The 27,366-nt window shown below is 43.9% G+C and overlaps 1 protein-coding gene across 2 annotated transcripts in view; it reads left to right on the forward strand.

Moving 5' to 3' along the window:
• SPTBN1 (spectrin beta, non-erythrocytic 1) overlaps positions 1-27,366 on the forward strand; it is a 192,877-nt gene that overhangs the window by 146,944 nt on the left and 18,567 nt on the right. For both annotated transcript variants that reach the window (XM_090049501.1, XM_090049511.1), the window contains 13 exons: positions 384-474; positions 7,996-8,142; positions 12,646-12,909; positions 13,679-13,903; positions 14,416-14,505; positions 14,881-15,159; positions 16,352-16,482; positions 17,302-17,506; positions 17,926-18,300; positions 20,697-20,941; positions 21,678-21,816; positions 24,268-24,352; positions 25,581-25,777. In XM_090049501.1, coding sequence (XP_089905627.1) covers positions 384-474; positions 7,996-8,142; positions 12,646-12,909; positions 13,679-13,903; positions 14,416-14,505; positions 14,881-15,159; positions 16,352-16,482; positions 17,302-17,506; positions 17,926-18,300; positions 20,697-20,941; positions 21,678-21,816; positions 24,268-24,352; positions 25,581-25,777 — 2,473 coding nt within the window. The remainder of the gene's footprint in view (positions 1-383; positions 475-7,995; positions 8,143-12,645; positions 12,910-13,678; positions 13,904-14,415; positions 14,506-14,880; positions 15,160-16,351; positions 16,483-17,301; positions 17,507-17,925; positions 18,301-20,696; positions 20,942-21,677; positions 21,817-24,267; positions 24,353-25,580; positions 25,778-27,366) is intronic.

Below are 27,366 nucleotides of genomic sequence, written 5' to 3' on the forward strand. Positions count from 1 at the left end.
ATGATGGCCAGTCCCAACCCAGTGCCCCTCACTCCCAACCTGCAGCCCCTTGCCCCCCAGGGCCTAGCCCCTCAGTGTGTGGGGCAAGGGGTGGGTGTGTGGGAGAAAAGGGGGGCCATGGGGTTCCAAGCAGCCCCTTGCAGGCTGGAACTCTGACAGTCTGGAAGGGAAAAGCCACGATTTACCATGGTTTTTCTCCTGTAAAGGAGAACCTATTTTTAAAGTTTATTTGCACGGTCCTTTCATATATTCTTGCGATCTGCTTTTGGGTCGTGGCCTGTGGGTTGAGAAATACTGTCCTAGAGGCCACAAAAACAATAAAACTGTAGTTTAGCATACAGCATGTATTTCAGGGTTTTTTGTATTTTATTTTCATTAAACAGACATAGGAAGAATCGTGAAGCAGCCAGTGAGCTTCTGATGAGATTGAAAGACAACAGAGATCTTCAAAAGTTTCTTCAGGATTGCCAGGAGGTAGGTGTTGTCACATCACTCTGGTGTATAAGAGCCTCAGTCCATGGGAGGAAGATCTCCTTGATGTGCACATAATGGAAGGGTAGACCTTTTATTAGGTCACAGGATCAGGTCTTGAATGTCCATCTGATGTATATTGAACAATCCAAAAAGCAGATATATTCATGTAAAGTTAATCCTTTCCACTGTTTTACTACCTGAAGATTCTGTCTTTGTCTTCATTTCCTCTTTGATCGTAGTGCATGTAGAAGAAGAAAGCAACACCAGCCCTAAACTGTCATTAAACTTTGTCAGAAAGAGTCTGGAGGGGCTTAGCACTACTGTATAAACTGCCACACCTGTGACTGATTGTCTGTGTGTATAGTTTGTCTGCCTGGATTTGATAAGAGGATTTACCAGAAAGTAAGAAATGTTGATTGAATAGGAATGCACTGGATTGTTTTTAGTGTGGCATTTATTAAGCAGGGTTTTTTTTTTAATAATTATTATTATTAGACTTCCTTAAAAAAAACAACATTTTTCTCTAGATTTCATAGCAACTGTTATAGCTTTTTCACTGATGGCAAAATTTAAAGTTGGAAATAATCTTGCCTGTAACTTGTGGAATTAATTAGAGTATTATTGAGTTCTTTCATGTATCACTGGTAGCCCTTAAACGTTTTAGATTTGGAACAACAGAGAGATCCCTGGGGACCTCAAGATTCCCAGCATCACGACTATCTTCAAGAAATAGGATGAGTCTGTGTGTAGGAACTAGTGAAGTGTATCTATTGATCTCCTTTCCACAGCAGGAAAATTCCTTGCCCGCATCCTCCTGAGCTGTCTTCTACCTCTTGATGAGGAAGTTCTGGTGGAATTGCAGTATGGTTTCAGACCATCCTATGGGGCAATAGACATGATCTTTGTGGTCCACCAAGTCCAAGAAAGGTGTCCAGAATAACATGAACACTTGTATATGGCCTCCATTGACCTTACTAAAGTCTTTGATTCCATCAATCATGAAGCTCTTCGGCTTGTTCCATGACCAGATGGAAACAGATCCATTTCACCTGAACTGGTGTCAGGCAAGGATGCATCATTGCCCTAACCCTGTTCTCCATTTTTGGACAGTCATCCTGGTTCGTTCTCATTAAAGACCAGCTTCCTTCTAGAATTGACATTGAATAGATGGAGGGAGCCCTGAATGGATGGAAGACTTCTTAATCTGGGTCACTTTTACTTGAAGACCCAAATACTCAAAACAACCATCCTTGGTCTTCAGTACACTGACAACTGCACCACCTTCGTGCACACTGAGGAAAACCTCTAGACCATGCTGGATCTTTTGGAGAAGCTTGCTGAACTTTGGGCCTCTCTTTCAACATTGAGAAGACTAAAGTTTTTTCTGTCAGCCTGCTCTGGGCCATAAATGTAACACCCCCCCCCCCTTCCCCTTCCCAAATTACCATCAAGGGAAAGAGACTGGAGGTAGTCGAGCACTTCCTCTACCTTGATAGCCACCTCTCTCAGAGTGAACGTTGATGAAGAGATCCAGCACAGGATCTGGAACCGCAAGTACCTTCTTTGGGAAATGGCTTCAGAATGTCTGTATTCATCACAGTCTCCAGAAAGACACCAAGATCCAGGTCTACACAGCATCCCCACCCTCTTCCACAGATGTGAAACATGGGTAACCTAGTGTCATCTCAAGAGCCTGGAGAGCTATTACCAACAATGCCTCTGGAAATCCTCCACATCAAATGGGAAGATCACCATACAACCCAACATCCTTGCTGAAACGAGTGTTACCAGCATTGAGTTAGTGATCCTCAAGCACCAAGTTAGCTGAACTGGACATTGTGTGCAGGTGCCTGACTCAACTTCCGAAACAAGTGCTCTACTCCCAGCTTGGTTGCAGCCCAAGATCTCACAGCAACCAGAGGAAATGCTAGATGGACACACTGAAGGTGGTATACCTCAAGAAAACAGATGCTGACATCAAGAGTAGGGAGGAGCTGACTGCCATCCAATTCCAGTGGGTCTGCAACCTCAACCAAGTGGCAGCCCCCTTTGAGGTAAAAACATCTTTTCCTTGAAGCAGAGATGAAAGAGCAGAGGAAGAAAAAAAAGAAATGCTAGCTTACAGAACCTCCTCTCTCTTACGGAAAGACATACAACTTCTGTGGAGATATCTGTAGCTTGAGGATGGGACTCTTGAGTTGCCTTAAGCCCCATCTGTGAGTTGTTGTAGAGAATGATCATCCTTGAATTGAGGGATTGCTGACGATGATGGTACCAGCAATGGTGTGAATTTCTCTAGTTCATCTCAAAGTGACATCAAGTTTGAAGCTTGATTAGAGATCTCCCTTTTTAGAAGCACAGGCAGAAGTGGAGAGACTACAGTTGACCAGTGTCAGTTTGCTTTTCACATGAGCGTGAATACCAAATGTCTAGGTCTTGATGGTGTACCATAAACAGGAACCAGGCGACAGTAACAGCTGCAAGGTCTATACTCTTGGGAATGCAACGACTGCTCATTCAGTGCAAGCCATGCTTAAGAGATATGGAGGAGGCAGGGCCACTCTTCCCTCTTCACTCTGTCAGCTGATAGAGCACATCAGAAATCTGATGTGCATTAGTAGAGTACATCAGGGCTTTTGGGAAGGTTTGTGTTTTCCTGAGTTACAGAACCACTTCTGAAGTGTTGCTGCTTCATATTGCTTACAATGTAAGACTAAGAAAGAATTAAGAGACAGATCTGAACCCCAGTTCTCTGGATTCTATCCCAATACTGTCAGTTGTAACCAAAGGAAAGAAGGAGATTTTTCTGTATAGTGAATTTTTCACAGGGCAAGTATTCTCAGGATTAGTCACCAAGTCTATTATGCTGAGTCTGTTCTATGATGCACATACTTCTTGCCTTCTAGTTCATAAGAAGCACTGCTATGATGAAGAAGGTTCAGTGAAGCCCCTGAAGATAAGGAAACACTTACAGAGATAGTTTAGCTACAAGGACTAAAAGACCTATCTTTCTCTAGGCTGTAGAGGAAAGAAAGGATATCCCAGGTTGTTTTTTTAAGCAGTTAGGTTTACTGCCACACTGTTAATTACAGGCTACCTGTCTGTCTGTCTTATGCATACTGATGGATGTGTCCAAGAAATCCGGTGAATGGATTAAATTAAAATGTGACAAGTGGAAATTCTCAGAAAGTGGTACTGAATCTTAGAGGTTTCATTTTCTTCAAATCACTATTCCTCAGTAGCCTACATCAAGAGACTTAAAGCTGAATTTCCAATCTGAATACTTAGAAGTTTGAATGCTGTCCAGTCCAATGTCTTTTAAGACCCAGTGAAAGAAAGATGTGGCATCCAGCCCGAAGTCATCTATTCACTGACTATGCTGACAGGTTTTGTCATTCCTTATAGACGTTTATGAACCTTGCACCTTGAAAGATCCGTTGGTAATCTCCAGATTTACAACGTCTGGGAAGAGAGATAAAAACAATTCCAAGTTCTTTCCTGATTTTTCTACAGTTACATGCATCTGTGCTACTTGCCTTTCTCTAAATTTGTATCTGTGTTTTCTCTATTTGCAAGACACGATTTGAAATTCAGTGTTATGAGGAAGACACAAGCTGTGAGGAAGTGTAGCAGACTAGCTCCCATTGCCCTTAAGGACTGAGTCCTTACTTAATTGAAAACAATGGCAAAACTCCAGTTGACTTGAACAGGATATGAAGTTGCCCTTAATGGAATAAGGCCATATGTCAGGGAACATAGTACTACTGAATTATCATTATATTTGTATTGGCCCAGAACACACTAGGTTCCAGTGGCCAATAACTGTCTCTGGTGTGTTTAAAAAAAAAAAAAGCTTTTAATGTTGATGCCTAGAATGATTATTTAGAGATCTTTGTGATGTCAGAAGAAGGAAAGAAGGGCAGTGGGAATTACAAGACCAAGGTATATCCTGATAACTGCTCACTATATTCCATTTATTTATACTTCAGTTTACCCCAGCTGTAAAATGTAGATGCTAATACCCTCCTTTGGAAGGTATTTGAAGATCCTTGGAGGGAGTTAATGTGACAGTTGAGTGAAAACAGATAATGGGAGCATTGCAGTTGTCAGAGTGGACCATTTATCTCTCTAATTGGAAAGTCAGGAGAACAGCCACCAATTCAAGGCTATATAATCATCCTGAATCAACGTGTTAATTTTTAGATTCCCTATGTTCCCTGCCAGCCTGCCTGTTACAGCTGTAAACTTGGATGCTCATAATGTTTCCAGTAAGATTCATGTTTTTAGAGTCAATGGAAAGGTCAGATAAGGATTGGATTTTTGGGGTTTGGTTTTTTTTTTTTTTGATTCTCCAGATAAGTTTTCCTTTTGTTTTTGTAGAGCTCAACAGTGCTTTTAAAATGACCTTTAAAATGTTCATGAATTATGAATGGCCATTGTTCAGGAATGCTGACTGAGTGGTGGTGGACTGGCAAGTTTTACTTATGTGTTCTGTTACCATATGATGTTTTTATCTGTAGGATGGTTTGTACTGCAGCAGTGGCCTGCTTAGCAACAAAGCTGGGACTTGTTTAGATATTTTCCCCTTGAGTAGGTGGCTCTAAAGATGCAGAATAGGCATCTTCTTATAAGCTATTTTTAAGGTGTTTTGTGCTTTCTTCCTAATTTTTTAATGTCAAGACCACTCAGATGCGAGCTACTCAAGAGGCTTTTTAGAGTTAGTAGTAAGCCTTGCTTTCACTCCTATTACTTCCTATGCTATTACTTTTTTAAAATGCCCTCATTTCCTCAATGTATTTTCAATTTTACTTCCTATTGCTACGATTTAGGAAAATCTGAGCAAAAGGAGCAAAGTGAGTTTATAAAATGTAAAAAAAACAATTTTAGTTTCAGTTTTAAATTACAGGAGTTAGTTTAATGAATATTGGAAAAAACATTTTTATAAATAGAAGAAAAATTCCTTTATTTTTGAAGAATTTTTTAACATTGAAAAGAAATAGGGGTGGGTGTGTGGGGGGGTGTAGAAAGAGTTGAGGGAAGGGTTATAGCTATAGTATGAAAGTGGTATGAAAACATTACTTATTTGTAAGATTCTCTTTTGATATAGGTGTGTATATATAGAAATTCTCATTGAATATATCAGTTAAGAAAGTAAAACAAGGCCAGGGTGAATAATTTAGATGCAGCTAGAATGGACTTCTACATCTGTTCATAATCCTATTGAAGTCCATGGGAATCTATTCACATACAGGATCCACATTGTTGGACCATAATACAGAGTCAGGGTCCTGCACGTGAAATTACAGAGAATTCTAACTGCTGTTCTGGTAGCATGCAGGCCTAATATTTGCCTAGAGAGAATTTGGGGAAACATTATAGATACAGGTATAGCTGGGTGCTTGGGGCAGGGGTAACTTCCAGTTGCTGGTGTGGCTTTGACGGCAGCTGTTATTCCATTTCCTATTCCCCCCGCCCCCCAGCAAATTCGGTGTCTGGGGCTGCTGCCCTGGTCACTCCACCTTAGTTATGCTACTGATTGTAGATGCTATCATTAAATAGAACACATGGTCCTAACCCTGCTGCTGTTGATCTCGGTGAGCTTTGCTTGTACTTTGGTGAATGGAGCTATTTGTTTATAGTTTCATAGTTTCTAGGGTCGGAAGGGACCTGAGCAGATCATCTAGTCTGACCCCCTGCCATGGCAGGAAAGAATACTGGGGTCAAATGACCCCAGCAAGATGTACATCTAATCTCCTCTTAAATACCCCCAGGGTAGGAGCCAGCACCACTTCTCTTGGAAGCTGGTTCCAGACCCTAGCCGCCCTGACCGTGAAGTAGCGCTTCCTGATATCTAACCTAAACCTACCCTCTGCCAGCTTGTGACCATTATTCCTGGTCACTCCTGGCAGTGCTTGGGGGGACAGTGACTCCCCCAATGCCTGCTGATCCCCCTGACTAGTTTATAACAGGCCACAAGATCCCCCCTCAGCCTTCTCTTGTGGAGGCTGAACAGGTTCAGGCCCCGTAGCCTCTCCTCATAGAGCCTGCCCTGTTGTCCCCTGATCATATGAGTGGCCCTCCTCTGGACCCTCTCCATGCTGTCGACATCCCTCTTGAAGTGTGAGGCCCAGCAGCAGAAGGGCTGGAAATATTTCTCTCAAGGTCTGATCCTTATTGAGTATAGGCTGCAATTGTTTGATGATTCTTCTAATTGGTTCAAATGCGGGGTGGTAGGTGACTACCATGGGTGTGTGGTCACGGGCCGGAAAGGTAGGGGATGCTTTTTGTCTTGTAGCAGGTAACCAGGTGGCTCTTTCAAAGATATAGTCTGTTTCTCTACTGGAGTGTCCTAGTGATGATGGAACAGTTATCATTACACCCGCAATTCAGAAATTCCCCATTGCCTAAGAGAACCTGCTAGGTGCATTTGGATAAACAAACTGAATAGAAACAGATACTGCTGTCAGTTGCATTTACATCAATCCGACTTCACAAAGTTGCTCTTGTGTCACAATGATTTAACCGAGAGGAAATCTGTTTTTTATGCCATAAATCCCTACTTCTAAAACTTATGAGCCTCTCTTCCATATTATTTTGAATTGCAATATATATGTCTACACCCAAATGAAGAATGTAGGATATCCTTGCGCATCATCAAGGTGTGTGAAGACATATAATGATGAGAAGTTCATCATATTTATACATATTCAACATCTATACACATCCATAAGCATTCAACAGACAGCACAATCTTGCAAATTAATTACACTAATACAGACAGACTGAGCTAACTCCCTGGTCCCTCCTCTTGAACAAAATCGAAAGTTTAAAGTTCTCAGGTTTACTTGTAGGGAAGAGTAAAAGCCCTTTAAGTTTTCCAGCAGCACCCTAAAAATGAGCCTCTAGATGTCTGTGCAGTAGTGATAGACTACCAATACCATATGCTCAATGTGCTGAGCATAAAGTGAATGTCAGAGCTCTCTAGAAGGGTGCTCAATCTATCTACCTCTTTCATGTGTGGCTTCACCACGGATGCTGCCAAAAGCAAGCCAGCTGGTAGTTAAGGGCTGAATGTAAATTTGGTAATTAGCATATCCCAGTGAGGGCCTGATCTGTGTAATGTGTGATTTGTCAGCTTTCCCAAGTATCAAATACTGTGCATGAGAGCAATGAGAGGTATGCTGTCCTTCTGTGAGAAGTAAACATACATGGTCAGAGCCAAAGCTCATTGGAGTCAGGCAGTCTTTCCACATGCTTCAGAAGGTTTTGGAGCTGGCCTTTTCTCTGTGCAGTAGAAACTGGTTATTTGTGTTGTAGAGGCTGTAAAAGAGATGGACACAGCCTAAAATCCTGAATTTAGACAGCCTCAGATATGATCCAGCTTCTCTCCGTTATCCTTGTAATGGGTTCATTCCCGTCAGCCTTGGTGCTGAGTATCTTCCAGTTTTCCATCCTCTCCCAGTTCCATTACAGAGACATGCTTAACCCCAAGCAACCACACTTTTTTTTCACATTTTACAGCTGTCACTTTGGATCAATGAGAAGATGCTTACAGCCCAGGATATGTCTTATGACGAAGCAAGGAACCTACACAGCAAGTGGCTAAAACACCAGGCGTTCATGGCAGAACTTGGATCCAATAAGGAATGGCTGGACAAAATTGAAAAGGTAACTAATTCCATAAACTGGCTCTCTTCATAAAATACAGTTGCATTCAGATTGGAGACTAAAAATGTTACCCTTATACTGACCAGATTTGCTTTGCATCATCTCTTCAGTTTTACATTAACTAGTTCTCGTTACTTCAGAGCAAATAAGGCTTTGAAAAACAAATCTGCCCAGTTCATCCTCTGTCCCATCTAAGTGGTTTTGTTTCTCTCCAGTCTAATCTATTTCATCTAATCTGGGTGCAATAGAGCCAAGTTTTTACATTGTACTTAGTGACCAGTTTGCCAGTTTTTTTTCCTGTTGCCAAATGATGATGGAAGGAGAAGGGAGAGTGCAGCTTGCTTTTCAGATCCTGGGCTGAAAAGCACAAAAATCTTTTTGGCTAGTAAACGGCACACACTTGCTATGCGTATTGTTGAAAGAAAATGTCTGTAAAAGCCCAGGTTACCATGGTGACTCACTGTTTTGGGAACATAATCCCACCACCTTTCAAAAACAAACCTCATGTGCAAAGGTAAAGCACAGACAGTTTAGTGAATCATTAACATCTGCACAGAGCGGTACCAAGTGATTTTAATAGCATTAATGTGATGTGATGTACTCTTTTTTTTTTTTTTTTTTTTTTTTTTCCATTTCGCATTTGAAAGGGAGAACACCGGTACACTAAAAAATTTCCATCCCCAGCCCTTAAAGTGGATTTCTGTTCACTGAAGTTAGTTTAATTGCTCCGTTCCTTTTCCACTATGGCACTCTTTGTATCCCATTAGAGGCTTTTCAGTGATCTGCACATAGTAATACCTTTTAGTGGTGTGATTGAAATACTGCTTTCAGTAGTAGGAGTGCTTTTTCAGCACTACTAATGTATTATCATCCTTTGTCCTTGGAAAGGAAGATTGCAACAAAAAGTAAAGTGCCTGCACCAGAGTTATGTATTGAACCACAATTCCAGATGACCGAATTACCATTAACAGTATTCATGTGCTTTTGTTCTTTGAGCTGTTACCAGTTCCAGAGGTATAGAGTCACTTAGTAGTAGAGACAATATCTCTGAAAGTGAGGTAGTCTTTCTAAAGGAAGAAATATTTTGCATCCAACCATTCCATTGGTGTTTTTCTAAACAAGGGGCCTATTTTCCTGTATGGATTCATCGATTCATATATTATAAGGCCAGACGGCATCTCCAGAAGATCATCACATCCAGCCCCCTGCACCAAGCAGGAAAGATAACTGGGGGTCAGGTGATAACTGGGGGTCAGCAATCTGACTGTCTAGTCTCCTCTTGAAGATTTCCAGGGTAGGTGATTGCACCACCTCTAGAGGGAGCTTATTACACAGTCTGGACACCCTGTCGGTGAAGAAACTTTTCCTAATAGTTTCATAGTTGGTAAGGTTGGAAGGGACCTGAGCAGGTCATCAAGTCTGACTCCCTGCCATGGCAGGAAAGAATTGGGGTCAAATGACCCCAGCAAGGTGATTGTCTAGCCTCCTTTTGAAGACCCCCAGGGTAAGGGTGAGCATCACTTCCCTAGGAAGTTTGTTTCAGCTCCTAGCCACCCTGACTGTGAAGTAGCGCCTCCTGATGTCTAGCCTGACCCTACTGTCAATCAGCTTATGGCTGTTATTCCTTGTAACTCCCAGGAGTGCTCAGGGGAATGGGAACTCTCCCACTGCCTGCTGGTACCCCTAGGCAAGTTTGTAGGAGGCCATCAGATCCCCCCCCTCAGCCTTCTTTTGTGTAGACTGAATAGGTTCAGGTCCTGTAGTCTCTCCTCACAGGGCCTACCCTGCTGCCCCCGATCATGCGAGTGGCCCTCCTCTGGACCCTCTCCATGTTTTCCACATCCCTCCTGAAGTGTGGCGCCCAGAACTGAACGCAGTACTCTAGCTGCAGTCTGACCAATGTCATATGGGGGGGAGGATCGCCTCCTTGGATCTGCTTGTGATGCATCGGTAATGCATGACGGTGTGGTTAGTCTTCCTGACTGCGTCCCCACACTGTCAGCCCATGTTCATCTTGGCATCAGTAATGACTTCAGTAAGATCCTTTTCTGCCTCTGTGCTGACAAGAAGGGAGTTCCCCAGCCTGTAGGTATGCTGCAACACCTTGCACTTGTCCATATTGAAACCCATCCTGTTCTCACCCATCCACCTCTGTAACCTGTTGAGATCTAGTTGTAGCTTGTCGCTCTCTTCTAGCGTGCTCACTTCTCCCCAGATCTTAGTGTCATCTGTGAACTTGAACAAGTTGCTTTTCACCCCCTCTTCCAAGTCGCCGATGAAGATATTGAATGGTGGGGGCCCAAGGACTAAGCACTGGGGAACCCCACTGCCCATGTCCCTCCATGTTGAAAATGGTCCACCACCACTCTCTGGGTATGGCCCTCCAGCCAGTTGGCGACCCATCTAACTGTGGAGGTGTTGACACCACAGTTACCTAAGTTTTTAGTGAGGATGGGATGAGAGACAGTGTCGAATGCCTTCCTAAAGTCCAGAAAGACTGTCTACTACAACACCTGCATCCCGGGCTTTTGTGACCTGTTCATAGAAGGCACCCAGGTTGGTCTGACAGGACCTGCCCCTAATGAACCCATGTTGATTGCCTCTAAGCATAATCTCTCCTGCTGGTCCCTTGCAGATGTGCTCCTGGATAATTTTCTCAAAGAGCTTTCCCAGGACGAGGTAAGACTAATGGGCCTGTAGTTTCCTGTGCCCTCTTTCCTCCCTTTTTTGAAAATAGGAACCACATTGGCCCTTTTCCAGTCCTCTGGCACCTCACCAAAGCACCATGAGTGCTCGTAAAGCTGTCCCGCAATGACCTCTACCAGTTCCTCAGTACTCTGGGGTGGAGATCATCGGGACCTGCTGATTTGAACATTTCTAGTCCCTCCATTGACCCTGGGTCTGTCCGGATTCCCAGTGGGGGGATGTCCTTGTCCCTGCTGAGAGAAATGGAAGAAAAGAAACTGTTAAAGAGATTAGCTTTGTTGCCTGATGCCACCGCTAGATTACCAAGCATGTCTTGCAAAGGTCCCATGTTACTTGGTACCTTCTTTTTACCCCCTATGTATTTAAAAAAGAACTTCTTGTTATCCTTGATCTGGATCACTAGTCCCAGTTCCATCTCTGCTTTAGCCTTCCTAACAGCCCCCCTACAATCTCAAGCAATGGAGGTATACTTCTCCTTGGTGACGTCCCCTCCCTTCCATTGGGTGTACGCCTCCTTTTTGGCTTAGAGACGTTCCTGGATGCTTTTGGTGAGCCATGGGGGCTTTTGAGCGCTCTTGCCCCCTTTGATCTGTTGAATGTTGAACCTGAACTGATCTTCCAGGAGTTTGTGGCTATTACTTCTGGTTTTCCTCTTGGGTGCTCTGGTGAACAGTTGCTCACTAAGCGCTTGATGTGCTCCCCTAGTGTAGTGGTAAGCTGCTACTAGGTCCCCTCTCAGCCTTCTTTTTCTCAGGCTGAGAAGTCCCAGATCCCTCAGCCTTTCTTCCATATGGCTTGCTGTGTAAGACTCTGATCGTATGGGTGGCTCTTTGGAGCCTCTCAAGCTTGTCCATGTCCTTGTTAAAGTGTGGTGTCCAGAACTGGATGCAGTTCTCCAGCTGCAGTCTCACCAGTGCTGAATAGAATGGAAGAATCACCCCCTTGGCTTTTCTGGAGTTGCATCGATTGATGCATGCCAAAGTATTATTTGCCCTACTGGCTACAGCATCATGCTGCCGGCTCATACTCATGCTGTGGTCTGTTATTACCCCCAGATCCCTTTCATTCATGGTGCTAGCCTGTTTGGTGCTGCCAAGCCTGGAGGTACGTCCATCCTGAGGTGGAGCACTTTACGTTTCTCAATGTTGAACGTCATCAGATTCTAATCCACCCAACTTCCTAGCCTGTCTTGTTCCCACATGGAAGGGAAACTAATATGCAAAAGAAGCTAAGACTTTGAAGTCTGTCTATCCAAACAGAGTCCCCCTTAGCATGACTGTCTTCACCCATCCTCCATTTTAGAGCACAGCCATGCTGCTTTTAGCTTAAATTCCCCCAGACCTTTATAAAATGTTCTGTGGTACTGCAGGGATTCTGTACAAGTTAGGGCAACTTTTTTTTTTTGGTCATCACTTCTTCCTTGTTGTGCCACAGGTCTCTTGGGAAGTGTGCCCCAATTCCAACCAAAACATGTAATCTGAATCCCTACATAACCATCATGAGGGACATTCCACAAGGGTTAAATGAAAAGTAGCAGCATGCAGCCAGTACTCTCCACCCATCTGCCCCACCTTCACCCCACACGCACACAACTCCAGTGCCTACAGAAAACCCTCTCCTGGAACTGGAGAGGACTTGGAAGTCTTTGCCCTGAAAAGAAACCTTGAGATGAGATTGATAGAACTGGGTGGCTAGTGCTGCCAAACCAAAAGGGACTCTATTACTGAGATTCATTTAATGAACAGAACTATGATGCTCCTGCTTGATGTTTCATTTAATTTGCTGTGTACTTTACAGGAAGGGATGCTTCTCATTGCAGAGAAGCCAGAGACTGAGGCCATAGTGAAAGAAAAGCTGACAGGTCTGCACCAAATGTGGGAGGAGCTAGAATCCACTACTCAGACCAAGGCTCAGCGACTCTTTGATGCGAATAAAGCTGAGCTGTTCACCCAGAGTTGTGCTGATCTGGATAAATGGCTGAATGGCTTAGAGTGCCAGATACAATCTGATGACTACGGAAAGGATCTTACCAGCGTCAACATTCTGTTGAAAAAACAACAGGTAAATGAGATGTGGCATGTGTAAAAGAGGGAGAAATGGCAGCTCTACACAAGCTTAGGAAGAGACAAGCAGTGCTTTCAATTTAGAAAAAGATTTAGTTCATTCTTCTTTCTTCTTGTTAGTTTTTGCCTTTCCTTAAACAAGAAAGGACAATCAGAGACATGCTGACCCCAAATGCTCAGTGTCACTTCCCCTCTCCCTCCCTCCCCACCTCCCATTTGCCTGTTTATACTGTTTCTCACCCTCAGGATGATCCTCCAGTATTTGTTTGCCCTTCACTTGGCATCTTCAAGTTGCTTGCTCCCTAATTCCCTATAGTTAGAGCCATGAGCAAAGTCATTCTGCCCCTACTGTTTATCCTGCTCCAGAATTGTTAGACTGAATTATGAGTAGCTAGTAAAGAGTAAGTTCTGGTGACCAAATTCACCCCTTGCACAAACAGATACAGTAGCCCTTGTGACTTCAGTGATGTTAACCCCTGTTGTTCAGCAGGGAACCTGGCCTTAATGTGCCCTCCTTGCAGGTGCCTTCCTCCAAACAGGAAGGATGCATTAATACATATGGGCAATACTTGTGACATTTTAAAACATGTTCAAGTGTCCCAGTAATTACCGGTGTAAGGCAGATTCCTACATGCTGAGATTCATCTTTTGTTCTGGTCCAACATTGTGAAGGTAGTGACATTTTCCAGTCAGACAAATTACATGTAATAAGTGTATGGGGATTTTTTTTTTCCCAAGTCCTGATGGCATATTTTCTCCTTTTCTAGATGCTTGAGAACCAAATGGATGTTCGTAAGAAGGAGATAGAAGAGCTACAAAGCCAGGCACAGGCTTTGAGCCAGGAGGGGAAGAGTACTGATGAGGTTGATGGTAAACGTCTTATTGTAGAGCAGAAATTTTTGGAATTACTGGAACCTTTAACTGAACGGAAGGCAAATTTATTGGCCTCCAAAGAGATCCACCAGTTCAACAGGGATGTAGAAGATGAGATTGTGAGTATAAGCCGTGTTCCCCTTGTAAACAATCAGAACAGTCGGGCATTTGAAACTGGTTCATCTCTCACTGATATGTTAGACCAAGGGTGTTTAATTGACAGCCCGCAGGGTTCCCCACAGGCCCAAAAATTTGGTGGCAGCATTAATTGCTACTTTAATTGCTGCTTCCCAGCTGTCAATCTCTAGATCTGTGGTGAACCCTATGGGTGGATAGTGTGGGTTCTGCATGCTAGATCAAACACACAGGGTTAGGGCAGCACAGGGCCTGATCCAGGCGGGATGAGGCAGCATCTAGACATGGTGGGCCCAACCCCATGTGGGATCCAGCCCATGGACCAACCTCATGCCACGCATCCAACCTGTGGGGCTGAAAGGTTGAGCACTACTGTGATACTGTTGCATTTCCAAGTCCCAGGTCTCCTAGATTTCATCTCTCCTCTCCTCTCCTCCTCTCCCATCTATCTAGGATTTCTCTATTAATGAAGTTGTTTTGGTCATTTCTCTTTTAGTTGTGGGTTGGCGAGAGGATGCCTATAGCAACATCTACTGATCATGGACATAACCTCCAGACTGTTCAGCTACTAATAAAGAAAAATCAGGTGTGTACTGCTTTCAGAGGTACCTATGTTGTGTTAGCTACCTGTTCTCAGTATGCAGTAGAACTTTACTGTGACAAATATTTCAGGAGGCTTTGCTTGGGAGGAGTTTGCTCAAAATGCTTAGGCCGGACCGTGGATGCTGCAGAGTGAGTGTGCTGGGAGTGGCAAAAGTGCAGAGGTTCCCTATCCCTCTGATATCTTTATGCAGGAGACAGTCTTCATTTGTCAGTCAAACCAAGGCAGTCCAGACAGCTAAGGTGCCTTTTGCTACATTTGATTCTGTCCTTCTTGGATGACAGCCTTGCTGGGCCTCGTCATTTTCACAAGCATTTGTTTGGGTGGAGTTTCTAATGAGCTCATTGTTTTCCTGTATAGACACTTCAGAAAGAAATCCAAGGGCATCAGCCTCGCATTGATGACATTTTTGAGAGGAGCCAGAATATCCTTACAGACAGCAGCCCTAACGCCGAAGCGATTCAGCAGCGACTTGGTGACTTGCAGCAGCTGTGGAACCTCCTAATTGAGGAGACGGAGAAACGCCACAAGCGCCTGGAGGAGTCTCACAGAGCACAGCAGTATTACTTTGATGCTGCTGAGGCTGAGGCCTGGATGAGCGAGCAGGAGCTGTATATGATGTCAGAAGAGAAGGCCAAGGTGAGCAACTTTACAGTGAAACAAGCTTGCTTTTTAATTGCTATGAGCAAAGAGTAGGAAGAGGCATAATACAATATGTCATAAACACAATAACTGAATTGCCCTCTTGAGGCGGAGTCATTTCACAAGACATCGTACTGGGTGGAGCTCCCAGAGAATTGTTCTTGCTATATCAACTCAGATTAACGGTGCAGCAGTCTCAGATAATAATAGTACCACCATGTATTAGCACAGGATGTGTGGCGTATGCATGTTTTTCTGTATGCTGGTATAAGGTCAAATTGTCCAGCAGTTTGTCATCACTGGAGGAGCACAAAGCAAGCAGACCACATTGATAATCTAGCCCACAATTTCAGAATCCTGAATACTCAGTTAAGATCATGCTGCTTCCACGAAGTCACACACATCAGAGGAACAGTTCTCCAAATCTGTCCTAAGTTCAGTGTTTATCATTGCTCCTGCTGTTAGAATGATGATGATGACAGAATGCATTGATTAATCTGGTGAAATGAATAACATTTTTACACCCATGTAACAGATCCATGGGCATTCTGTTTCCAGATAGCATAAATTTCCTGGTTTTCTAAGCTAAGCAAATGAAAAGAATCTTCCTTTACATTCCAACCACAAACAGTCAGTCTACCATAATGGCTAAGGGTGAAGAGTTTACTGGTGATTTCAAGTAGCATAGTGAGCTGGATTTAGTTGTCATTTTAATTACATACTGCAAGCTTTGAGACAGTTGCTTTGTTGGAAGCAAGTTTTTCCATGCTGCTTAGAATTCCTTGGTTTTGACACAAGCTTGTAAGTGCAAAGCCAGACAAATGACCCACCTAAAATGTGTTAATTTTCTTTGGAGCCCTGCACATCAACAGCATTCTAGAAGCTTGCCTAAGAGCTTCACAATTTAAGGAAATGTAGCATGCTTGATGCATAATGGATTTAATTTTGCTTTGGATACCATCCTTCCGCTTGTAATTTCCTTGTCTGTGGTTACCATTTAATATAGGCTCAACTAGTTATGTACCATTATCTGAACAAATGTCTCCAAGTTGTGTCTGAAAGCAGCCTTTTAGCAATTTCTTAATGCTGGCAAGTCCACTGGGCTTTCTTCACACACCAACATGAGCTCGTTGTTGCTGCATACTTCCATGGAATAGAGGAACCAGACTAATTTCTGTCACTGTTACAGGATGAACAGAGTGCAGTATCCATGTTGAAGAAGCACCAGATTTTGGAACAGGCTGTAGAAGACTATGCTGAGACAGTGCATCAGCTTTCTAAGACCAGCAGAACTTTGGTTGCAGACAACCATCCAGAAAGGTTAATACTGCTTATTAATTAGATTGTGAATTAACTTTTAATAGTTCATTGTCTTGGGAGAAAATGAAATATAAACAGTAAAGCAAAACGGTGCTGGAATGGAACCAGCTTATTTGGAGATGGCTCAGTCTCCACCTTTCTTTAACTCAAAAGCACTCCCTAGTGGTCACTTTAGAGCAGTATAATACATGTTTGAGATTTAGTCTCTGGGCTCTTATGGTTCCGCTGGTTGCATACTGGAATATTGTAGTAATTTATAATAAGGCAGAGGAAAGGCATATTAAAAGGGAGTTTTGCAGCTTACAGGAAATCAAAGCAAAGAAGATGGCAAATGGAACTTTCACTTTCCTGTGGAAACGCTGAGTCTTGGGATGAAAGACATCTGTTGGTGCTCTTGACTGTCAATTTAGAATTAACTTCTAACAGAGAAGGAAATCCTGTCTGAGCCAAGCAAATAATAACTCGGGTCCTTCCTCTTAGTTATGGGACAAGTCCACTGAATGGTCTCCAGCCAAGACAAATGGCCAGCTTTGTTCACTTTTAGCATTTTCCACAGTCCATGCATGTTTTAGGTTTTTACGTGTTGGGCTGAGCCTTCAGCTAATGTATTCAGCACAGTTTCATTGACTTTCAGTGGAGCTGCATGAGCTAAGGATGTAGCCCAGGATGTTTTGTGCACCCTAGAGAGACATGTTCTAGGAGCCAAGCATTCAGAGAATAATTTTTTCCCTCTTAGATTTTGTTGTTGTTAGGGTTTATTTTCTTTCAAAACCCTGGTGATGTGTCAGTACAATTTTTGCTGTTTTGTTTTTTCTCTAGCGAGCGCATCAGTATGCGGCAGTCCAAGGTGGATAAGCTGTATGCAGGCCTGAAGGATCTAGCTGAAGAGAGGAGGGGCAAACTGGACGAGAGACACAGGCTCTTTCAGCTTAACCGGGAAGTGGATGACTTGGAGCAGTGGATTGCTGAGAGGGAGGTGGTGGCTGGATCCCATGAGCTGGGACAGGATTATGAACATGTAACGGTGAGTTCTTTTTGGCCTTGGCTGTAGACTTGTCTAATTTTTCCGTGAGTTGCACACTGAAGTTGACTGATTTAAATCAATGGTAAGTTTTGCATATTTTATCGGCCAAATTGTAAATCTATACCAGTATGAGCTCTTCAATTATTTGCTTTCTGTTTGCTTACTAAAAATATAAGTGGTATATCATAGGATTTCTGAACTGGCCTTGAACTGCCTCTGGTTCTAGTCTGTGGATTACAGCACTTGGAAGACTTGCTGTTATAAAGTTTCTGATGATCTGGGGCATATTCCAAAAGTGATAGAGTACGTCATAGCTGCATTGTATTTGTAATTCTAGATGATGGATTAACAACAAGAAGGTCAGTACAAACAGCAGTGTTTTTACAGTTGTTGTTTATACACTTTTATACACTTTTCAGATGCTACAAGAGCGATTCCGTGAATTTGCTCGAGACACTGGAAACATTGGACAGGAGCGGGTTGATACTGTTAACCACATGGCCGATGAGCTCATCAATTCAGGACATTCTGATGCTGCCACCATTGCAGAATGGAAAGATGGTCTCAACGAGGCGTGGGCTGACCTGTTGGAGCTCATTGACACAAGAACGCAGATTCTAGCTGCCTCTTATGAACTGCACAAATTTTACCATGATGCCAAGGAGATCTTAGGACGTATCCAAGATAAACATAAGAAGTTACCTGAAGAACTTGGTAGAGACCAAAATACAGTGGAAACACTACAGAGAATGCACACAACGTTTGAACATGATATCCAAGCTTTGGGCACCCAGGTGTGTATTAAGTGTGCGCTGTTCAGTGTGTGGATATAGGAATCTGGGAATTTGAGTTCTGCTCTTATTTCTGCCCCCAAGTGGCTGGGAGATCAAACTGCAGTCTGCTTTTCAAAACGCATCTTTATGTGAGTAGCTTCACATGAGTTATTCTTCCTCCTTTTCTTGTAACTTTCTTTTCTAATGACCAATGGTGGGTAAATCTGCAGGTGTTCTTAAAGCTCAAGTTATTCTAAAGGTATAGATAATTTTCTGTTGAAATATACCATTTCCTCCCCTTGGTTAGGAACAAAAGAAGTCAGGGGACTTATTTGTTGATTCTGAGGACAAGCAGTGAGGTTCAGACTTTCACCTCCTATTGCTGGGGAATTAGCCATGCAGTTCCTGTTTTTAGTGAGTAGTGTACCAGTATGAAAACATGGAGGGAACGGGGGATGGACAGATCAAACCAGCCCCCCAGAAGACCTCTGTTATATTGTCAGCGTTAGATTGTCTGGCTCATTTGTTTGGAAAATAAGCTTTTAAATAACCTTCTGATCTAAATTAAATTGAACTAAACAGAACACCTCCTAAGCACTTTCAGAAAAAGGCATTGAACTAATGGTAAATCTGTCAGGGTGTTTTATATCAGGAATAATTTTCAAGTACAGACTTCTGTGCCATAAACCCAAATTCTTGGGGTACAGTGATAGTAGGTATCTTAATGAGATGCAAAGGAAGTTGTCTGGGTCACTGTGGCCATATTTAATTTTTTTTTCTGAACATTAGGCAAGCTTCAGCTGTTCAGTGGATGAGCATGTTCCAAACAGTATGTGGTGGGAGAGTGGGGGCACAGAATTTAAATGACAACATTTAATCGTCTCAAAATTTTCTCATCCTTGGTATTATTATTTCTACTTATTGATGAAGTGTGTAGACTTTTAGCTGCTATATAGTCAGTCTAATAACTAGCCTTTTTATGACTTCATTACTCCTTCAACATTCCTTTTTTATGATACGTTTTAAAAAGTATAGATGAGGAAACTTCTGACAAAAAGGCTTAGATATCATTTGGGAAACACACTGATGCCCTTGTCTCTCCAGCTCTGTTTTTATGAGTTTTTTCATTGTAGAGTGAATGGTGATTGTGGTGTGCAGGAAGGGCCGAAGTGGATATTCTTATGGCTGTATCTGAGCAGATGTTTGTTGCATAGTTCTCTGTAATCACAAGTGACTAGGCTTGATAATCTTTCCAGGTTCATGTTCCTAATAGACCATCCAGGGTCCTATTAATAATAATTATTATTATTTTTCATAGGAGGTAAGCTTGTGGCTAATTTGTCTGGGCCCAGTTCACTATTGTTCTGCAATATGTGTGTAGTGTACACCAGAGCAAAGTGGGTATAACACTTCTTCTATTCTGGTAGTGCTTTACACCCATGGAATGCAAGTCCCATAAAAAGATGGGAGACCGTCTCAAACAGATGTAGGGATTGTGATGGGTAGCTAACTGAAAATGGAATCTCAGTGCAGTGGTGTCATCAGGGGAGCGCACTCTGTTTGGATATTTAAACAAGGGAATAGGAAGTAGGAGTACAAAAGTTACCTGTACATCTTGATCTGCGTTGCTGGAATCCTGTATGTAGTTCTGGTGTTAACCCTTCCAGAAGGGTGTTGAAAGAAGTGGGGAAGAGTTCAAAATATTATCGAAGAATGATTTGCACTTTAGTAAAACATGCCTTTTAGTGAGGCAGCTGTAAAACAATACTTAGTTTAATTTAGAGAGTATGATTTGATTATGGCCTCTCTGGAGAAGAGATTTCTGATGGTACAGGTCTCTTTAATTTATGAATAGAGGCATGGCAAGATCTAATGGGTAGACCATTTGGACATATTCCCTCTGGAAATAAGTTGCAGATTTTTTAAATGAGGGTAATTAACTATTGGAACCACTTACCCAAGGGGAATGATGGTTTCTGTATCGTTAAGTCTTTGTATCAAGATTGGATGGTTTTCTAAATGATATGATGAACGTCAACTAGGAGTTACAGGCTTGTTATGGAAAATACTGACCTATGCTAGCAAAGTCAGATTTTATTATTGGAAATGTCCCTTCTGGCCTTAAATCCGTTAATCCCTTTGTATTGGTGCAGGTAACAGCGTGCATCTCTTTCCTATGAGGTTTATTAACCAAAGGTCTCTTGTTCTTTATGTAGTCCCTCTCCCCCTTTTCTAAAACAGAAAGCTAAGAGAATATTAAATAAGGCTTTCAGAATGGTAAATTTTGTATTTAGAAGCATGAAAGTATTAGACATTAAGAAATGGTTCATGATATACATTTACATCTGGAATGTATTTAGACTTCGGAGTAGCAGGCACATGTGAGTTGAGGTGTTGTTCTTCTTCACCCTCATTAGGTGAGACAACTGCAGGAGGATGCTGCACGTCTTCAGGCTGCCTATGCTGGGGACAAGGCTGATGACATCCAGAAGAGGGAGAATGAAGTCCTAGAAGCCTGGAAAGCTCTGCTAGATGCCTGCGAGGGCCGCAGGGTTAGACTGGTAGATACAGGGGACAAATTCCGTTTCTTCAGCATGGTTCGGGATCTCATGCTTTGGATGGAAGATGTTATTCGGCAGATTGAAGCCCAGGAGAAGCCAAGGTAACTTGAAAAGTTGGAGAGGTATATTGCAGGCTGCTTGGTGGGTTGAGGGCTATTGGGCAGTTAGGAGAACGGAGAAGTGGGATGCTTCCAGGCAAGTGGAACACAGTGGTTATTTGGATACTTTGATTAGAAAGGTTACTGAGGAGCAGGGTGACAGCCACCACCACATGATTAGGATGTAGAGCTGTGCTTACTGACACGTTGAAGGAAACGCAGAGCCAGCTGCAGAGAAGTATATAAGGAGCCACTAGGGCATAGCTGGTATTGGAAAATTAATGTCACATGATTTTGCACATGTAATCTGTTTCAGACCAAAAATAGGTTCATTCTTAACAAAGACGTACACAACCATTTCATTCCTTCATGCAATGGCAGACTAAAGAACCACTGATCTAGAACTTAATCCCATTTTTTTTTGGACTTGAAGTACCTCTCCATACCCTTTGTGAGTTGAGTGGCACCCAATTAAAAAAAAATTGTTCATATATTACAGTGCTTATTACCTCCTTGCAGAGGGGTCAGGCAGTGGGGGTGGGGGATTGAACCAGCAGGGACAAGCTTGATCTTGCCTTTATCTGTTTATTTTCTCACACCTCATGGTGCCCTCCAAATGATCTATTGAAAAGTAGTATTCTGCATTTCTACTTTATCTGATTTACTTAACAATATGTTGACTCAACAGTGCTGTTAATTTGAGAGCATACATTTCTGAACTATAGATGTGTTGTTTTAGGGATGTCTCATCTGTTGAATTACTAATGAACAATCACCAGGGTATTAAAGCAGAAATTGATGCCCGCAATGATAGTTTTACTACCTGCATTGAACTTGGCAAATCTCTCCTGGCAAGAAAACACTATGCATCAGAAGAGGTAATGTGCTTTCTGACTACACAGAAGCTGCAGTGCAGTGCAGCTATGGATTTTGTTTTGACTGTAGAAGGCTTGCATTGTGCAATCTGTTGCCTAATGAGATGTTCATTTATAATAGCATGCAGTGCTTCAGGGTCCATTGTGCTTGCATTTGTGAGATTGCTTTATAATTTCACTTTTCCCATCTATGTAGGATAGAGAAACTGTCCCCAGACTGATACCTAAGCTTATACAAAACCTTTTGTTCCAGGGAACACACAGAAGTGACTCATACCCTGTTTGGCTAGAGGGGAGGATTGTGAACTGTAGAATTATGAATTCTTTAAGCAAGGGGAGAGGCAACGAGGCCAGCTCTGTCTTGTACCAGGTGCTGCCCAGCTGGGGCAGGATGGAGCTGCAGGCAGCTGTCCGGGAGGGGGGCAGCTCCCCGTCCCTGCGCGCCCCTTGAGGGGGGGCATGTCGTCCCCCCCCCCCCCCCCCGGATTTGTGCATGGGGTGAGGGAGAACTGCATACTACAGGCTCGGGGCCAGGGGCTGTGCCACCCTCTTCCTGGCGGGGGCGCTGGGCTGGGGCTCCACTCAGGGTAGGCGAGTGGTGGTGGTTGGAGGAGGGACTACGGGGTGGCCTATAGCTACCCCAAAATTACCTGTAGTGTCATGTGTCCCTCCCAGCACCACTGCTGCCTGCCCCGAGCCTGACCCCCCTGCTAGAAAGAGGCCGGCGCAGCCCACGGGCCCAAGTCCACAGTGGGCTGTCCACCCTCGCCCCATGCACAAACCCTGGGGGCAAATGAAGTGCTGGGGAGCTGCTTCCCCTTCCCATGCCTCCATGTCTCCCAGACAAGCAACCTGCAGGTCTGTCCTGCTACCCACCTTGGCTGTGCAGTGCCTGCCCCAGCCTTCCTCCTCCCCGTAGGGGCCTCGATTTGCGCATACCCCCCCCAGTGCCCCTTCCCCCGCCCCCACAAACATACCAGCCAGATGCTAGTCTCCAAGCTGCTGGGCTGCATATTTGCTATCCAATCAGTATCAGACCATGTGGCTAGTTAATAATTGGCCATCGGTATTGGCCAAAAAAACCTTTATTGTTGCACTCCTAGACACAACTAGACTGTGTAGCCAAAAAGATAGAGGCTCAGCTCTTACTTCTTTGCTGCCTCCCATGGGATAAAAATATCATTGCTACATAGCTATACATCATGCTATATGGGATCGCTACATATAGAGGAGACTGGTATTTTCTGTGCCTGCATTACAAATGAATACTGTGGCATGTTCTCAAAGAGACATTTTCAAACAGTATGCTCGTTGAGAAAAATGGAGGGTTCATGTTAGGGTATCAGTGTATTTTGGTACTGTCAGCATAGTTTGCTATGGGCAATGTCCCCTCTAAGGAGCAGCAGTCCATGAGCATCCCGCCTCGGTCCGTGAGCACGCCGCCTTTGTTCGGCGTGGGACACTTACCAAAGGGGGCTGGGAGCTGGGGACCGGAGCCAGGGGCCAGAGGCTGGGGGCCAAGGCTGGGGCCTGGTGCAGGCTCCACTGGCTCTGGGGAAGTGCTCCATTTCCCTACATTGGGGCCGGAGAGTGGAGCACTTCCCTGGAGCCGGCAGAGGCCCGCGCTGACCGCCTGCCTGAGCCTCCGTCCCTGCCTTGCCTCACCTGGGGGAGGAGCCGCTGCCTGCCCCAAGTAAGGCTCCGCCGCCTCCAGGACACGCCCCTGGAGGCCATGCCAGGGAGCAGGCGGTGTTCTGGTGCCAGTGGAGACTCACTCGGGGCAGGCAGTGGCTCCTCCCCAACGTGAGGCAAGGCAGGAATAGAGGCTGGGGCTGGTGGCTGGTGCAGGCTCTGCTGGCTCCAGGGAAGTGCTCCACTCCCTGGGCCTGATGTGGGGAAGCGGAACACTTCCCCGGACCTGGTGGAGCTCGCGCCAGGCTCCGGCTCCAGCCTCTCCTGGTGCATGGCCTTGAAAGGGCTGTGCGCGGCCGCACTTTTAGTTGTGCGTGGCCGCACATGCGCGCACCTTAGAGGGAACCTTGGGTATGGGTATTTAGCAGGGTTAGTATGTGGATTATTTTCCAAAAACAGGTGAAAGATGGATTGCATGGTTGCATCAGATGGATTTTTTGGCAAAAATAAGCTGTGTCTAATTTAGATTTTTATTGAGTATTCCAAAGTTTGGCTTTTTAACAAATGTATGAATTCATGGAAATGGCATCTTTTTAATTTTGGAAGTGCGCTTCTAATCAGGATTCACAACGTCTGTTTGTTCTCATCATCCTAAGAGAAACCAACTACACTCTCCTCCATGAAGCCTTGCTGACAGCCTTGTACAAAGAATCCTGTTTGTGAAAATTGGCACCTTTTTGTTTGCAATACCTTCTTATGCAGGGATGATCTTGTTTTACTTGGTACTTACGTAACCTTCCTTCATTCTTTTCTGAAATTCAGATCAAGGAAAAGCTACTGCAGTTGACAGAGAAGAGGAAAGAAATGATTGACAAATGGGAAGACAGATGGGAATGGCTGAGACTCAGTAAGGATGCATTTTAGTTCCCCTTCAGCAGGGTGACCTGTAACTACATGCGCATTGGTGTCTTTGTAACCAGTGAAAGAAAACACAGCAATTTAACTTTTTGGTTTGGATTTCTTGGGGGTGAATTTCCTTGTTAGCCATAACTGCTGCCTCCTATGATACAAGAACTGAGTAAAGACTCAGGCCTGCACCAGAAAAGTTCAGATTAGATGAAAGTTTACCATTGACGTCAAGGAGGGCAGAATTAGAGCCCTCCTGGACTATGGATACATTACTTGGATTTTTTTATTGACTACACAGTAAAATAACTCAGTTTACTGAGTTTCAACAGAGGAAGCAGTAACAAAAAGGCACTCTTAAGACCAGTCTAAGATGCTCCTTGTGTGCAGCACATACTTGCATTGTGTAATGTAAGAGAGACTAGATCTCTGGAAATATATGGGTTAAGAAATGATGTACTACTAAACTTTAGAAACCTCTAGATTTCCTACATTGGAAACAAAAAGCCAGCAGTGGTGCTACCACTGCATCATGATATGGTCACTAGGGTCACATTTCACAGATTCTTAAATAGATCCAGCTAGGTGATGGGGTCAAATCCTCAGTCAATTTTCTTATTATACCATTCTTGTGTATTATGTTGTTACAGAATTTTTATTGACTATTCCCTCTCTTACGAGCTTTCATGTTTGAAAACACACTAGTAAGAATACAAAATTTACTAACATCTTGGAATCATTTAGGTTTCCAGGGAATAGTTACCTTGTTATTAATGGATAGGTAATATACTGATGTGTGGGTTCTTGAGTCTGTGATGCTGCCCTTGACTAGTTGCCAAATTCAGTGGGAGTTAAATTGGGCCCTGCACCACTAGCACATTTAGAGAAGCTCATGGTGTCGGATACTTGCATATCTCAGTGCATTAACTACTCATTAATAAAAGCAAGCACTAAAGAGAGCATAGTATAGTTATTCTCTGGAGCACCATACTGCCACACATTCCTTCTTCACTCCATCTCCAACTGCAAGAGGCATTGAGGCATTCTGCAGGATATGTCTTGTCTGCTAGTGTCAGGAGCAAACCAGACTGTGTAAGGAGCATCCCTAAGGGTCTTAAATAGTCTTCCCCCTTACCCTGTCAGATTTTAAAATCACATTCTGAAGAGGCCTGATCACACTGTGCTGTTTCAGTGTTGCTAGACACTGACTTCTTTATGCTTTTGCTCAGTTTTGGAGGTACATCAGTTTTCAAGGGATGCTAGCGTGGCAGAGGCCTGGCTGCTGGGGCAGGAGCCATACCTATCCAGCCGTGAGATAGGTCAAAGTGTGGATGAAGTGGAAAAGTTAATTAAGCGGCATGAAGCATTTGAGAAATCTGCAGCTACATGGGATGAAAGGTTTGCAGCACTGGAACGACTGACTACGGTGAGTACTTCATAAATCCCCAGAGGCTGCTTCCTTTTTGTGCTTAAGCTCACTGAAGAGGTCTCTGCTAAGCCAGGCCAGTTGCTTGCCACACTTGCTATTCTTCCTGTGCATTGGGATGGTTTGTTCCTGCACCCTTAGTAAGGTTTTGTTAAAATACAGCCGGCAATCCTGGACTCCTTTCCCCCTCGGACTCTCTTCCCAGGGGATCCTGCCCATCAGTTCCCTGAGGGGGTCAAAGTCTGTTTTTCTGAAGTCCAGGGTCCATACTTTGCTGCTCTCCTTTCTTCCTTTTGTCGGGACCCTGAACTCAGTCATCTTGTGGTCACTGCTGCCCAAGTTGCCATCATCTACTACATTCCCCACTGATTTCTTCCCTGTTTGTGAGCAGCAGGTCAAGAAGAGCGTGGCCCCTACCTAGTTGGTCTATCCAACACTTGCACTAGGAGGTTGTCTCCAACACTCTCCAAAAACTTCCTGGATTGCCTGTGCACTGCTGTATCACTCTCCCATGAGATGTCAAGGTGATCGAAATCCCCCTTAAGAACCAGAGCCTCTGATCTGGAAACTTCAGCTAGTTGTCTGAAGAAAGCCTCATCTACTTCATCTTCCTGGTCTGGTGATCGGTCAGACCCCCACCATGACATCACCCTTGTTGGTCTCCCCTTGACCCTAACCCAGAGACTTTGACAGGCCTATCTCCAGTTTCATACTGGAGCTCTGAGCAATCATACAACTCTTTTACATAAACCACAACTCCTCTTCCTCTTCTCCCCTCCCTGTCCTTCCTGAACAGTTTGTACCCATTCATGACAGTGCTGTGGTCATATGAGCTGTCCCACCAACTCTCTGTAATTCTACTCGCATCATAGTTCCTTGACTATATGCAAGGACTGCCAATTCTTCCTGCTTGAAGGAAGCGTGTACAGATACCTGAGGTGACTAGCTGATTGCCTTACTTTCTCAGGAAGAATGAGGCCTACCCTGTTGCCCCTTCCTGCTTGCCCTTCTTCCCGGTCCCCTGCTATCCCACCTACTTCAGGGCTTTGTTCTCCATTCCTCTGTGAACCTAGTGTAAAGCCCTCCTCCCTAAGTTAGCAAGCTTTGATTGGCTGTAACAGCTGCTTTGATTGGTTCTAATGCAAGCCAACTATTGGAAGTGCCCCAGTAAAAGTACGGAGAGCCAGAAGAAGGCTCTGGAGCTCAGCTGCGATGTCGATAATTAATACTCGGAGAGCCTGCTATTATGTTTGGAGAAAAATTTATTTCAGTCACTTAAATGAAAGTGGGTTGATTTTTCACATGTGCTGAGAATCGCAGCTGCTGCTGCAGTTCATGGGAGCTGCAGTTTCCAGCACCTTTGAAAATCAGGCTGTTTTTATTTAGATGGATAAATTTAGACAGTGAAGTTTGGTACTTGTTGTCACAGTGTATGTCAAGCAAGTAGGTTATCACTGTGCTCCAGGCTCTTAACAGTTTGGGATGTTTTCTGTATATGTAATGCAGTGCATTTGTTTTGAAAATAGAAACCATAGGCAGTAAACAGTTGCGGAAACAATTGTGGATGCTGATGTAGACAATAATAATAA

Source organism: Crocodylus siamensis, chromosome 1 (genome assembly GCF_052110815.1).
Source record: "Crocodylus siamensis isolate JL-2025a chromosome 1, ASM5211081v1, whole genome shotgun sequence".
NCBI classification, from domain to species: domain Eukaryota; kingdom Metazoa; phylum Chordata; order Crocodylia; family Crocodylidae; genus Crocodylus; species Crocodylus siamensis.